The 13095-nt window shown below is 47.8% G+C and overlaps 1 protein-coding gene across 3 annotated transcripts in view; it reads right to left on the reverse strand.

Annotated features, from left to right (window-relative positions):
- Positions 1-13095, reverse strand: part of gnsa (glucosamine (N-acetyl)-6-sulfatase a) — a 40952-nt gene that overhangs the window by 6544 nt on the left and 21313 nt on the right. Inside the window, exons 5-9 of one of the 3 annotated variants that reach the window (XM_071331577.1) lie at positions 5092-5190; positions 3692-3859; positions 1669-1751; positions 1190-1308; positions 775-980 (exon numbers count right to left, since the gene is read on the reverse strand). In XM_071331577.1, the coding sequence (XP_071187678.1) occupies positions 775-980; positions 1190-1308; positions 1669-1751; positions 3692-3859; positions 5092-5190 (675 nt within the window). The other 2 variants (XM_071331579.1, XM_071331578.1) reach the window with 2 other exon arrangements.

Consider the following 13095-nt stretch of genomic DNA (forward strand, 5'->3'; position numbering starts at 1 on the left):
TGTGCTAGGCTACATTGTGCTAGGCTACATTGTGCTAGGCTACTAGGCTGCGTTGTGCTAGGCTACTAGGCTGCGTTGTGCTAGGCTACTAGGCTGCGTTGTGCTAGGCTACTAGGCTGCGTTGTGCTATGCTACTAGGCTGCGTTGTGCTAGGCTACATTGTGCTAGGCTACTAGGCTGCGTTGTGCTAGGCTACTAGGCTGCGTTGTGCTAGGCTACTAGGCTGCGTTGTGCTAGGCTACTAGGCTGCGTTGTGCTAGGCTACTAGGCTGCGTTGTGCTAGGCTACTAGGCTGCGTTGTGCTAGGCTACTAGGCTGCGTTGTGCTAGGCTACTAGGCTGCGTTGTGCTAGGCTACTAGGCTGCGTTGTGCTAGGCTACTAGGCTGCGTTGTGCTGCTAGGCTGCGTTGTGCTATGCTACTAGGCTGCGTTGTGCTAGGCTACTAGGCTGCGTTGTGCTATGCTACTAGGCTGCGTTGTATTATGCTACTAGGCTGCGTTGTATTATGCTACTAGGCTGCGTTGTACTATGCTACTAGGCTGCGTTGTGCTATGCTACTAGGCTGCGTTGTGCTATGCTACTAAGCTGCGTTGTGCTATGCTACTAGGCTGCGTTGTGCTAGGCTACTAGGCTGCGTTGTGCTAGGCTACTAGGCTGCGTTGTGCTATGCTACTAGGCTGCGTTGTGCTATGCTACTAGGCTGCGTTGTGCTATGCTACTAAGCTGCGTTGTGCTAGGTGTTATATATAGTAGTATTCTGTTTGGGTTCTCACCAGTACAGACAGGAAGGACATGCCGTCCATGGTGGTCTTGCTGACGTTGTAACCGGCCATGTCCAGGATGGTAGGACCCAGGTCAACGTTCTGGACCGCTAGCCCGGTGGTCTGGTTCGGCTTGATGTTGGGCCCTCGGATCAGCAGAGGAACTCTTATATCAGACTCATACAGCTGCCTCTTATCCAGGGGGAGAGAGAACAGACCTGGAGGGGGAGAGGGGGAGTCAGGGGAGTGGTAGCTATCCTCTTATCCAGGGGGAGAGAGAACTGACCTGGGGGGGGGGGAGAGGGGGAGTCAGGGGAGTGGTAGCTATGTGTTGTGTACCTGTGTCAGGTGTGTTGTGTACCTGTGTCAGGTGTGTTGTGTACCTGTGTCAGGTGTGTTGTGTACCTGTGTCAGGTGTGTTGTGTACCTGTGTGGTATCCGTTGTCTGAGGTAAAGATGATGTAAGTGTTCTCCAGTTCACCTCTGACCTCTAACCTCTTCACCACCTTCTCCACCAGGTCATCCACTGACAGCAGAGTACGCCACCTAGTGAGGGGGGAAAACATTACTCAAAAGATAGGAGGGGATACATTATAACTTATAAAGGAAACATTATAACTTATAAAGGAAACATTATAACTCATACATTATAACTTATAAAGGAAACATTATAACTTATAAAGGAAACATTATAACTTATAAAGGAAACATTATAACTCATAAAGGAAACATTATAACTCATAAAGGAAACATTATAACTTATAAAGGAAACATTATAACTTATAAAGGAAACATTATAACTCATAAAGGAGAAGACGAGGAGAAGACAGGAGGAGAGAGAGAAGATAGGGAGGAGGAGGAGAGAGAAGATAGGGAGGAGGAGAGAGAAGAGGAGGTACTACTAACCGTTTCCTGTAGGCATCATCCAGTAAGTCGATAGAGGAGTTGGTCATGGGAGTCTTGGCCTGTCTGATCAACCAGTGCTTGTCCTGGAGGAGGTGAAGGTCATTATTGGAAAGACAGAGCACGTATTAACTGGTAGGTCTCTATGGTTTGTTAAGAGGTCAGACGTGGCCATCAGACGGTGGGAGAGGAGAGGGGATACCTAGTCTGAAAGCACTGAAATGTGTCTTCAGCATTTAACCCAACCCCTGAGAGGTGCTGGGACTGCCTTCATCCACGTCAACGACATCAGCGCCCGGAAAGCAGTTATTGTTAGGGGTAACTGCCTTGCTCAAGAGAAGAAGGTCTCAGGGGTTCGAACCAGAAACCTTTCGGTTACTGGCCCTACGCTAGGCTACACGTCACCCCTAAAACGGTAGAGAGAACGAAGAGACGCCCCCCCTAAAACGGTAGAGAGAACAAAGAGACGCCCCCCCTAAAACGGTAGAGAGAACAAAGAGACGCCCCCCCTAAAACGGTAGAGAGAACGAAGAGACGCCACCCCTAAAACGGTAGAGAGAACGAAGAGACGCCACCCCTGAAACGGTAGAGAGAACGAAGAGACGCCACCCCTAAAACGGTAGAGAGAACGAAGAGACGCCGCCCCTGAAACGGTAGAGAGAACGAAGAGACGCCCCCCCTAAAACGGTAGAGAGAACGAAGAGACGCCCCCCCTAAAACGGTAGAGAGAACGAAGAGACGCCCCCCCTAAAACAGTAGAGAGAACGAAGAGACGCCCCCCCTAAAACGGTAGTAGAGAACGATGAGACGCCCCCCTAAAACGGTAGAGAGAACGAAGAGACGCCCCCCCTAAAACGGTAGTAGAGAACGAAGAGACGCCCCCCCTAAAACGGTAGTAGAGAACGAAGAGACGCCCCCCTAACCCCTGTTGTGGTGGCCGGGTGTTGTGGTGGGTTGGGTGTTGTGGTGGGTTGGGTGTTGTGGTGGGTTGGGTGTTGTGGTGGGTTGGGTGTTGTGGGGGTTGGGTTGGGTTGGGTGTTGTGGTGGGTTGGGTGTTGTGGTGGCCTGGTGTTGTGGTGGGTTGGGTGTTGTGGTGGGTTGGGTGTTGTGGTGGGTTGGGTGTTGTGGTGGGTTGGGTGTTGTGGTGGCCTGGTGTTGTGGTGGGTTGGGTGTTGTGGTGGGTTGGGTGTTGTGGTGGGTTGGGTGTTGTGGCAGGTTGGGTGTTGTGATGGGTTGGGTGTTGTGGTGGGTTGGGTGTTGTGGTGGGTTGGGTGTTGTGGTGGGTTGGGTGTTGTGGTGGGTTGGGTTGGGTGTTGTGGTGGGTTGGGTGTTGTGGTGGGTTGGGTGTTGTGGTGGCCTGGTGTTGTGGTGGGTTGGGTGTTGTGGTGGGTTGGGTGTTGTGGTGGGTTGGGTGTTGTGGTGGGTTGGGTGTTGTGGTGGGTTGGGTGTTGTGGTGGGTTGGGTGTTGTGGTGGGTTGGGTGTTGTGGTGGGTTGGGTGTTGTGGTGGGTTGGGTGTTGTGGTGGGTTGGGTGTTGTGGTGGGTTGGGTGTTGTGGTGGCCGGGTGTTGTGGTGGCCGGGTGTTGTGGTGGCCGGGTGTTGTGGTGGCCGGGTGTTGTGGTGGGTTGGGTTGGGTGTTGTGGTGGCCTGGTGTTGTGGGGGTTGGGTGGCCGGGTGTTGTGGGGGTTGGGTAGCCGGGTGGGTGTTGTGGTGGGTTGGGTGTTGTGGTGGCCGGGTGTTGTGGTGGCCGGGTGTTGTGGTGGGTTGGGTGTTGTGGTGGGTTGGGTGTTGTGGTGGGTTGGGTGTTGTGGTGGGTTGGGTGTTGTGGTGGGTTGGGTGTTGTGGTGGGTTGGGTGTTGTGGTGGGCTGGGTGTTGTGGTGGGCTGGGTGTTGTGGTGGGTTGGGTAGCCGGGTGTTGTGGTGGCCGGGTGTTGTGGTGGCCGGGTGTTGTGGTGGCCGGGTGGTGTGGTGGCCGGGTGGTGTGGTGGCCGGGTGGTGTGGTGGCTGTTTCCATGTTTGGGGCCTACCTTCCCATGGACGTTGAAGTTGGGGTCTCGGGGGGCCTTGAGGTCCTTGAAGCGGTCCTGGTACTGCGGGGCGGGGGTCCAGGGGGCGTGGGGGGCTGGGGTCGACACCATCATGAAAAACGGGCGGTAGTTAGACTTATACTGGAGGAAGTCTAGAGACATGTTGGTCTGGAGAGGACAGAGACAGAGGTAGTTAGACTGGAGGAAGTCTAGAGACATGTTGGTCTGGAGAGGACAGAGACAGTTAGTCTAGAGACATGTTGGACTGGAGAGGACAGAGACAGAGGTAGTTAGACTGGAGGAAGTCTAGAGACATGATGGTCTGGAGAGGACAGAGACAGAGGTAGTTAGACTGGAGGAAGTCTAGAGACATGTTGGTCTGGAGAGGACAGAGACAGAGGTAGTTAGACTGGAGGAAGTCTAGAGACATGTTGGTCTGGAGAGGACAGAGACAGAGGTAGTTAGACTGGAGGAAGTCTAGAGACATGTTGGTCTGGAGAGGACAGAGGTAGTTAGTCTAGAGACATGTTGGACTGGAGAGGACAGAGACAGAGGTAGTTAGACTGGAGGAAGTCTAGAGACATGATGGTCTGGAGAGGACAGAGACAGAGGTAGTTAGACTGGAGGAAGTCTAGAGACATGTTGGTCTGGAGAGGACAGAGACAGAGGTAGTTAGACTGGAGGAAGTCTAGAGACATGATGGTCTGGAGAGGACAGAGACAGAGGTAGTTAGACTGGAGGAAGTCTAGAGACATGTTGGTCTGGAGAGGACAGAGACAGAGGTAGTTAGACTGGAGGAAGTCTAGAGACATGTTGGTCTGGAGAGGACAGAGACAGAGGTAGTTAGACTGGAGGAAGTCTAGAGACATGTTGGTCTGGAGAGGACAGAGACAGAGGTAGTTAGACTGGAGGAAGTCTAGAGACATGATGGTCTGGAGAGGACAGAGGTAGTTAGACTGGAGGAAGTCTAGAGACATGTTGGTCTGGAGAGGACAGAGACAGAGGTAGTTAGACTGGAGGAAGTCTAGAGACATGTTGGTCTGGAGAGGACAGAGACAGTTAGACTGGAGGAAGACTAGAGACATGTTGGTCTGGAGAGGACAGAGACAGAGGTAGTTAGACTGGAGGAAGTCTAGAGACATGTTGGTCTGGAGAGGACAGAGACAGAGGTAGTTAGACTGCAGCTGATTCCACTCTGAAGCTGTACTGATCGGACCAGGAGTTGGTGGACAGGACAGTCTCCAGTAACGCAGGGTATTCTCTGTGTCCTTCAGCAGGACTACTAGCAGCTCTACTTACCAGCACGTCTGATCGGACCAGGAGTTGGTGGACAGGACGGTTGCCAGTAACGCAGGGTATTCTCTGTGTCCTTCAGCAGGACTACTAGCAGCTCTACTTACCAGCACGTCTGTCAGGTAGTCTTCACTGTAGTTCCCTCCATGTTTCTTAGGCTTCCCATTCACAGACAGAGTGTAGTTGTAGTACCTAGAGTTCCTCTCCTGTATAGAACACAGACAGTGTAGTACCTAGAGTTCCTCTCCTGAATAGAACAGACAGTGTATTACCTAGAGGTCCTCTCCTGTATAGAACACAGACAGTGTAGTACCTAGAGTTTCTCTCCTGAATAGAACAGACAGTGTAGTACCTAGAGTTTCTCTCCTGTATAGAACACAGACAGTGTAGTACCTAGAGTTCCTCTCCTGAATAGAACAGACAGTGTATTACCTAGAGTTCCTCTCCTGTATAGAACACAGACAGTGTAGTACCTAGAGTTCCTCTCCTGTATAGAACACAGACAGTGTAGTACCTAGAGGTCCTCTCCTGTATAGAACAGACAGTGTAGTACCTAGAGTTCCTCTCCTGAATAGAACACAGACAGTGTAGTACCTAGAGGTCCTCTCCTGAATAGAACACAGACAGTGTAGTACCTAGAGTTCCTCTCCTGAATAGAACAGACAGTGTAGTACCTAGAGTTCCTCTCCTGTATAGAACAGACAGTGTAGTACCTAGAGTTCCTCTCCTGAATAGAACACAGACAGTGTAGTACCTAGAGTTCCTCTCCTGAATAGAACAGACAGTGTAGTACCTAGAGTTCCTCTCCTGTATAGAACAGACAGTGTAGTACCTAGAGGTCCTCTCCTGAATAGAACACAGACAGTGTATTACCTAGAGTTCCTCTCCTGTATAGAACAGACAGTGTAGTACCTAGAGTCCCTCTCCTGAATAGAACACAGACAGTGTAGTACCTAGAGTCCCTCTCCTGAATAGAACACAGACAGTGTAGTACCTAGAGGTCCTCTCCTGTATAGAACACAGACAGTGTAGTACCTAGAGTTCCTCTCCTGTATAGAACAGACAGTGTACTACCTAGAGTTCCTCTCCTGAATAGAACAGACAGTGTAGTACCTAGAGTTCCTCTCCTGAATAGAACACAGACAGTGTAGTACCTAGAGTTCCTCTCCTGAATAGAACACAGACAGTGTAGTACCTAGAGTTCCTCTCCTGAATAGAACAGACAGTGTAGTACCTAGAGGTCCTCTCCTGAATAGAACAGACAGTGTAGTACCTAGAGTTCCTCTCCTGAATAGAACACAGACAGTGTAGTACCTAGAGGTCCTCTCCTGAATAGAACACAGACAGTGTAGTACCTAGAGGTCCTCTCCTGAATAGAACAGACAGTGTAGTACCTAGAGGTCCTCTCCTGTATAGAACACAGACAGTGTAGTACCTAGAGTTCCTCTCCTGAATAGAACACAGACAGTGTAGTACCTAGAGGTCCTCTCCTGTATAGAACAGACAGTGTAGTACCTAGAGTTCCTCTCCTGTATAGAACACAGACAGTGTAGTACCTAGAGTTCCTCTCCTGAATAGAACAGACAGTGTAGTACCTAGAGGCCCTCTCCTGTATAGAACACAGACAGTGTAGTACCTAGAGTTCCTCTCCTGTATAGAACAGACAGTGTAGTACCTAGAGGTCCTCTCCTGTATAGAACACAGACAGTGTAGTACCTAGAGTTCCTCTCCTGAATAGAACAGACAGTGTAGTACCTAGAGTCCCTCTCCTGAATAGAACACAGACAGTGTAGTACCTAGAGTTCCTCTCCTGTATAGAACAGACAGTGTAGTACCTAGAGGTCCTCTCCTGTATAGAACACAGACAGTGTAGTACCTAGAGTTCCTCTCCTGTATAGAACAGACAGTGTAGTACCTAGAGGCCCTCTCCTGAATAGAACACAGACAGTGTAGTACCTAGAGTTCCTCTCCTGAATAGAACACAGACAGTGTAGTACCTAGAGTTCCTCTCCTGAATAGAACACAGACAGTGTAGTACCTAGAGTTCCTCTCCTGAATAGAACAGACAGTGTAGTACCTAGAGTTCCTCTCCTGAATAAAACAGACAGTGTAGTACCTAGAGTTCCTCTCCTGAATAGAACACAGACAGTGTAGTACCTAGAGTTCCTCTCCTGAATAGAACACAGACAGTGTAGTACCTAGAGTTCCTCTCCTGAATAGAACACAGACAGTGTAGTATCTAGAGTCCTCTCCTGAATAGAACACAGACAGTGTAGTACCTAGAGTTCCTCTCCTGAATAGAACAGACAGTGTAGTACCTAGAGGTCCTCTCCTGTATAGAACACAGACAGTGTATTACCTAGAGGTCCTCTCCTGAATAGAACAGACAGTGTAGTACCTAGAGGTCCTCTCCTGTATAGAACATACAGTGTAGTACCTAGAGTTCCTCTCCTGTATAGAACACAGACAGTGTAGTACCTAGAGTCCCTCTCCTGAATAGAACACAGACAGTGTAGTACCTAGAGTTCCTCTCCTGTATAGAACAGACAGTGTAGTACCTAGAGGTCCTCTCCTGTATAGAACACAGACAGTGTAGTACCTAGAGTTCCTCTCCTGTATAGAACAGACAGTGTAGTACCTAGAGTTCCTCTCCTGAATAGAACACAGACAGTGTAAGTCCTAGAGTTCCTCTCCTGTATAGAACAGACAGTGTAGTACCTAGAGTTCCTCTCCTGTATAGAACAGACAGTGTAGTACCTAGAGGTCCTCTCCTGAATAGAACACAGACAGTGTAGTACCTAGAGTTCCTCTCCTGAATAGAACAGACAGTGTAGTACCTAGAGGTCCTCTCCTGAATAGAACACAGACAGTGTAGTACCTAGAGTTCCTCTCCTGTATAGAACACAGACAGTGTAGTACCTAGAGTTCCTCTCCTGAATAGAACAGACAGTGTAGTACCTAGAGTTCCTCTCCTGAATAGAACAGACAGTGTAGTACCTAGAGTTCCTCTCCTGAATAGAACACAGACAGTGTAGTACCTAGAGTTCCTCTCCTGAATAGAACACAGACAGTGTAGTACCTAGAGTTCCTCTCCTGAATAGAACAGACAGTGTAGTACCTAGAGGTCCTCTCCTGAATAGAACAGACAGTGTAGTACCTAGAGTTCCTCTCCTGAATAGAACACAGACAGTGTAGTACCTAGAGTTCCTCTCCTGAATAGAACACAGACAGTGTAGTACCTAGAGGTCCTCTCCTGAATAGAACAGACAGTGTAGTACCTAGAGGTCCTCTCCTGTATAGAACACAGACAGTGTAGTACCTAGAGGTCCTCTCCTGTATAGAACAGACAGTGTAGTACCTAGAGTTCCTTTCCTGAATAGAACACAGACAGTGTAGTACCTAGAGGTCCTCTCCTGTATAGAACAGACAGTGTAGTACCTAGAGGTCCTCTCCTGTATAGAACACAGACAGTGTAGTACCTAGAGTTCCTCTCCTGAATAGAACAGACAGTGTAGTACCTAGAGGTCCTCTCCTGTATAGAACACAGACAGTGTAGTACCTAGAGGTCCTCTCCTGTATAGAACAGACAGTGTAGTACCTAGAGTACCTCTCCTGTATAGAACACAGACAGTGTAGTACCTAGAGTTCCTCTCCTGTATAGAACAGACAGTGTAGTACCTAGAGTCCCTCTCCTGAATAGAACACAGACAGTGTAGTACCTAGAGTTCCTCTCCTGTATAGAACACAGACAGTGTAGTACCTAGAGGTCCTCTCCTGAATAGAACAGACAGTGTAGTACCTAGAGTTCCTCTCCTGTATAGAACACAGACAGTGTAGTACCTAGAGTTCCTCTCCTGAATAGAACACAGACAGTGTAGTACCTAGAGGTCCTCTCCTGAATAGAACAGACAGTGTAGTACCTAGAGGTCCTCTCCTGTATAGAACACAGACAGTGTAGTACCTAGAGTTCCTCTCCTGTACAGAACAGACAGTGTAGTACCTAGAGGTCCTCTCCTGAATAGAACACAGACAGTGTAGTACCTAGAGTTCCTCTCCTGTATAGAACAGACAGTGTAGTACCTAGAGGTCCTCTCCTGTATAGAACACAGACAGTGTAGTACCTAGAGTTCCTCTCCTGAATAGAACACAGACAGTGTAGTACCTAGAGTTCCTCTCCTGTATAGAACAGACAGTGTAGTACCTAGAGTCCCTCTCCTGAATAGAACAGACAGTGTAGTACCTAGAGTTCCTCTCCTGAATAGAACACAGACAGTGTATTACCTAGAGGTCCTCTCCTGTATAGAACAGACAGTGTAGTACCTAGAGTTCCTCTCCTGTATAGAACACAGACAGTGTAGTACCTAGAGGTCCTCTCCTGTATAGAACAGACAGTGTAGTACCTAGAGGTCCTCTCCTGTATAGAACACAGACAGTGTAGTACCTAGAGTTCCTCTCCTGAAAAGAACACAGACAGTGTAGTACTTAGAGTTCCTCTCCTGTATAGAACAGACAGTGTAGTACCTAGAGTCCCTCTCCTGAATAGAACAGACAGTGTAGTACCTAGAGTTCCTCTCCTGAATAGAACACAGACAGTGTATTACCTAGAGTTCCTCTCCTGTATAGAACAGACAGTGTAGTACCTAGAGTTCCTCTCCTGTATAGAACACAGACAGTGTATTACCTAGAGTTCCTCTCCTGAATAGAACAGACAGTGTAGTACCTAGAGGTCCTCTCCTGTATAGAACAGACAGTGTAGTACCTAGAGTTCCTCTCCTGTATAGAACACAGACAGTGTAGTACCTAGAGTTCCTCTCCTGTATAGAACAGACAGTGTAGTACCTAGAGTTCCTCTCCTGAATAGAACACAGACAGTGTAGTACCTAGAGTTCCTCTCCTGTATAGAACACAGACAGTGTAGTACCTAGAGTTCCTCTCCTGTATAGAACAGACAGTGTAGTACCTAGAGGTCCTCTCCTGAATAGAACACAGACAGTGTAAGTCCTAGAGTTCCTCTCCTGTATAGAACAGACAGTGTAGTACCTAGAGTTCCTCTCCTGTATAGAACAGACAGTGTAGTACCTAGAGTTCCTCTCCTGAATAGAACACAGACAGTGTAGTACCTAGAGTTCCTCTCCTGAATAGAACAGACAGTGTAGTACCTAGAGGTCCTCTCCTGTATAGAACACAGACAGTGTAGTACCTAGAGGTCCTCTCCTGTACAGAACACAGACAGTGTAGTACCTAGAGTTCCTCTCCTGTATAGAACACAGACAGTGTAGTACCTAGAGGTCCTCTCCTGAATAGAACACAGACAGTGTAGTACCTAGAGTTCCTCTCCTGTATAGAACACAGACAGTGTAGTACCTAGAGGTCCTCTCCTGTATAGAACACAGACAGTGTAGTACCTAGAGGTCCTCTCCTGTATAGAACAGACAGTGTAGTACCTAGAGTTCCTCTCCTGTATAGAACACAGACAGTGTAGTACCTAGAGTTCCTCTCCTGTATAGAACAGACAGTGTAGTACCTAGAGTTCCTCTCCTGTATAGAACAGACAGTGTAGTACCTAGAGTTCCTCTCCTGAATAGAACACAGACAGTGTAGTACCTAGAGTTCCTCTCCTGAATAGAACAGACAGTGTAGTACCTAGAGTCCCTCTCCTGAATAGAACACAGACAGTGTAGTACCTAGAATTCCTCTCCTGTATAGAACAGACAGTGTAGTACCTAGAGGTCCTCTCCTGTATAGAACACAGACAGTGTAGTACCTAGAGTTCCTCTCCTGTATAGAACAGACAGTGTAGTACCTAGAGTTCCTCTCCTGAATAGAACACAGACAGTGTAGTACCTAGAGTTCCTCTCCTGTATAGAACACAGACAGTGTAGTACCTAGAGGTCCTCTCCTGAATAGAACAGACAGTGTAGTACCTAGAGTTCCTCTCCTGTATAGAACACAGACAGTGTAGTACCTAGAGTTCCTCTCCTGAATAGAACACAGACAGTGTAGTACCTAGAGTTCCTCTCCTGAATAGAACAGACAGTGTAGTACCTAGAGGTCCTCTCCTGTATAGAACACAGACAGTGTAGTACCTAGAGTTCCTCTCCTGTATAGAACAGACAGTGTAGTACCTAGAGTTCCTCTCCTGAATAGAACACAGACAGTGTAGTACCTAGAGTTCCTCTCCTGTATAGAACAGACAGTGTAGTACCTAGAGGTCCTCTCCTGTATAGAACACAGACAGTGTAGTACCTAGAGTTCCTCTCCTGAATAGAACACAGACAGTGTAGTACCTAGAGTCCCTCTCCTGAATAGAACAGACAGTGTAGTACCTAGAGGTCCTCTCCTGTATAGAACACAGACAGTGTATTACCTAGAGTTCCTCTCCTGAATAGAACAGACAGTGTAGTACCTAGAGGTCCTCTCCTGTATAGAACAGACAGTGTAGTACCTAGAGTTCCTCTCCTGTATAGAACACAGACAGTGTAGTACCTAGAGTTCCTCTCCTGTATAGAACAGACAGTGTAGTACCTAGAGTTCCTCTCCTGAATAGAACACAGACAGTGTAGTACCTAGAGTTCCTCTCCTGTATAGAACACAGACAGTGTAGTACCTAGAGTTCCTCTCCTGTATAGAACAGACAGTGTAGTACCTAGAGTTCCTCTCCTGAATAGAACACAGACAGTGTAAGTCCTAGAGTTCCTCTCCTGTATAGAACAGACAGTGTAGTACCTAGAGTTCCTCTCCTGTATAGAACAGACAGTGTAGTACCTAGAGTTCCTCTCCTGAATAGAACACAGACAGTGTAGTACCTAGAGTTCCTCTCCTGAATAGAACAGACAGTGTAGTACCTAGAGGTCCTCTCCTGTATAGAACACAGACAGTGTAGTACCTAGAGTTCCTCTCCTGTATAGAACACAGACAGTGTAGTACCTAGAGTTCCTCTCCTGAATAGAACAGACAGTGTAGTACCTAGAGTCCCTCTCCTGAATAGAACACAGACAGTGTAGTACCTAGAGTTCCTCTCCTGTATAGAACAGACAGTGTAGTACCTAGAGGTCCTCTCCTGTATAGAACACAGACAGTGTAGTACCTAGAGGTCCTCTCCTGTATAGAACACAGACAGTGTAGTACCTAGAGTTCCTCTCCTGTATAGAACAGACAGTGTAGTACCTAGAGTTCCTCTCCTGAATAGAACACAGACAGTGTAGTACCTAGAGTTCCTCTCCTGTATAGAACACAGACAGTGTAGTACCTAGAGGTCCTCTCCTGAATAGAACAGACAGTGTAGTACCTAGAGTTCCTCTCCTGTATAGAACACAGACAGTGTAGTACCTAGAGTTCCTCTCCTGAATAGAACAGACAGTGTAGTACCTAGAGTTCCTCTCCTGAATAGAACACAGACACTGTAGTACCTAGAGTTCCTCTCCTGTATAGAACAGACAGTGTAGTACCTAGAGTTCCTCTCCTGAATAGAACACAGACAGTGTAAGTCCTAGAGTTCCTCTCCTGTATAGAACAGACAGTGTAGTACCTAGAGTTCCTCTCCTGTATAGAACAGACAGTGTAGTACCTAGAGTGCCTCTCCTGAATAGAACACAGACAGTGTAGTACCTAGAGTTCCTCTCCTGAATAGAACAGACAGTGTAGTACCTAGAGGTCCTCTCCTGAATAGAACAGACAGTGTAGTACCTAGAGTTCCTCTCCTGTATAGAACACAGACAGTGTAGTACCTAGAGTTCCTCTCCTGAATAGAACACAGACAGTGTAGTACCTAGAGGTCCTCTCCTGTATAGAACACAGACAGTGTAGTACCTAGAGGTCCTCTCCTGAATAGAACACAGACAGTGTAGTACCTAGAGTTCCTCTCCTGTATAGAACAGACAGTGTAGTACCTAGAGGTCCTCTCCTGTATAGAACACAGACAGTGTAGTACCTAGAGTTCCTCTCCTGTATAGAACACAGACAGTGTAGTACCTAGAGGTCCTCTCCTGAATAGAACACAGACAGTGTAGTACCTAGAGTTCCTCTCCTGTATAGAACAGACAGTGTAGTACCTAGAGGTCCTCTCCTGTATAGAACACAGACAGTGTAGTACCTAGAGTTCCTCTCCTGTA

This window comes from Salvelinus alpinus, chromosome 11 (assembly GCF_045679555.1).
Source record: "Salvelinus alpinus chromosome 11, SLU_Salpinus.1, whole genome shotgun sequence".
In the NCBI taxonomy this organism is placed as follows: Eukaryota; Metazoa; Chordata; class Actinopteri; order Salmoniformes; family Salmonidae; genus Salvelinus; species Salvelinus alpinus.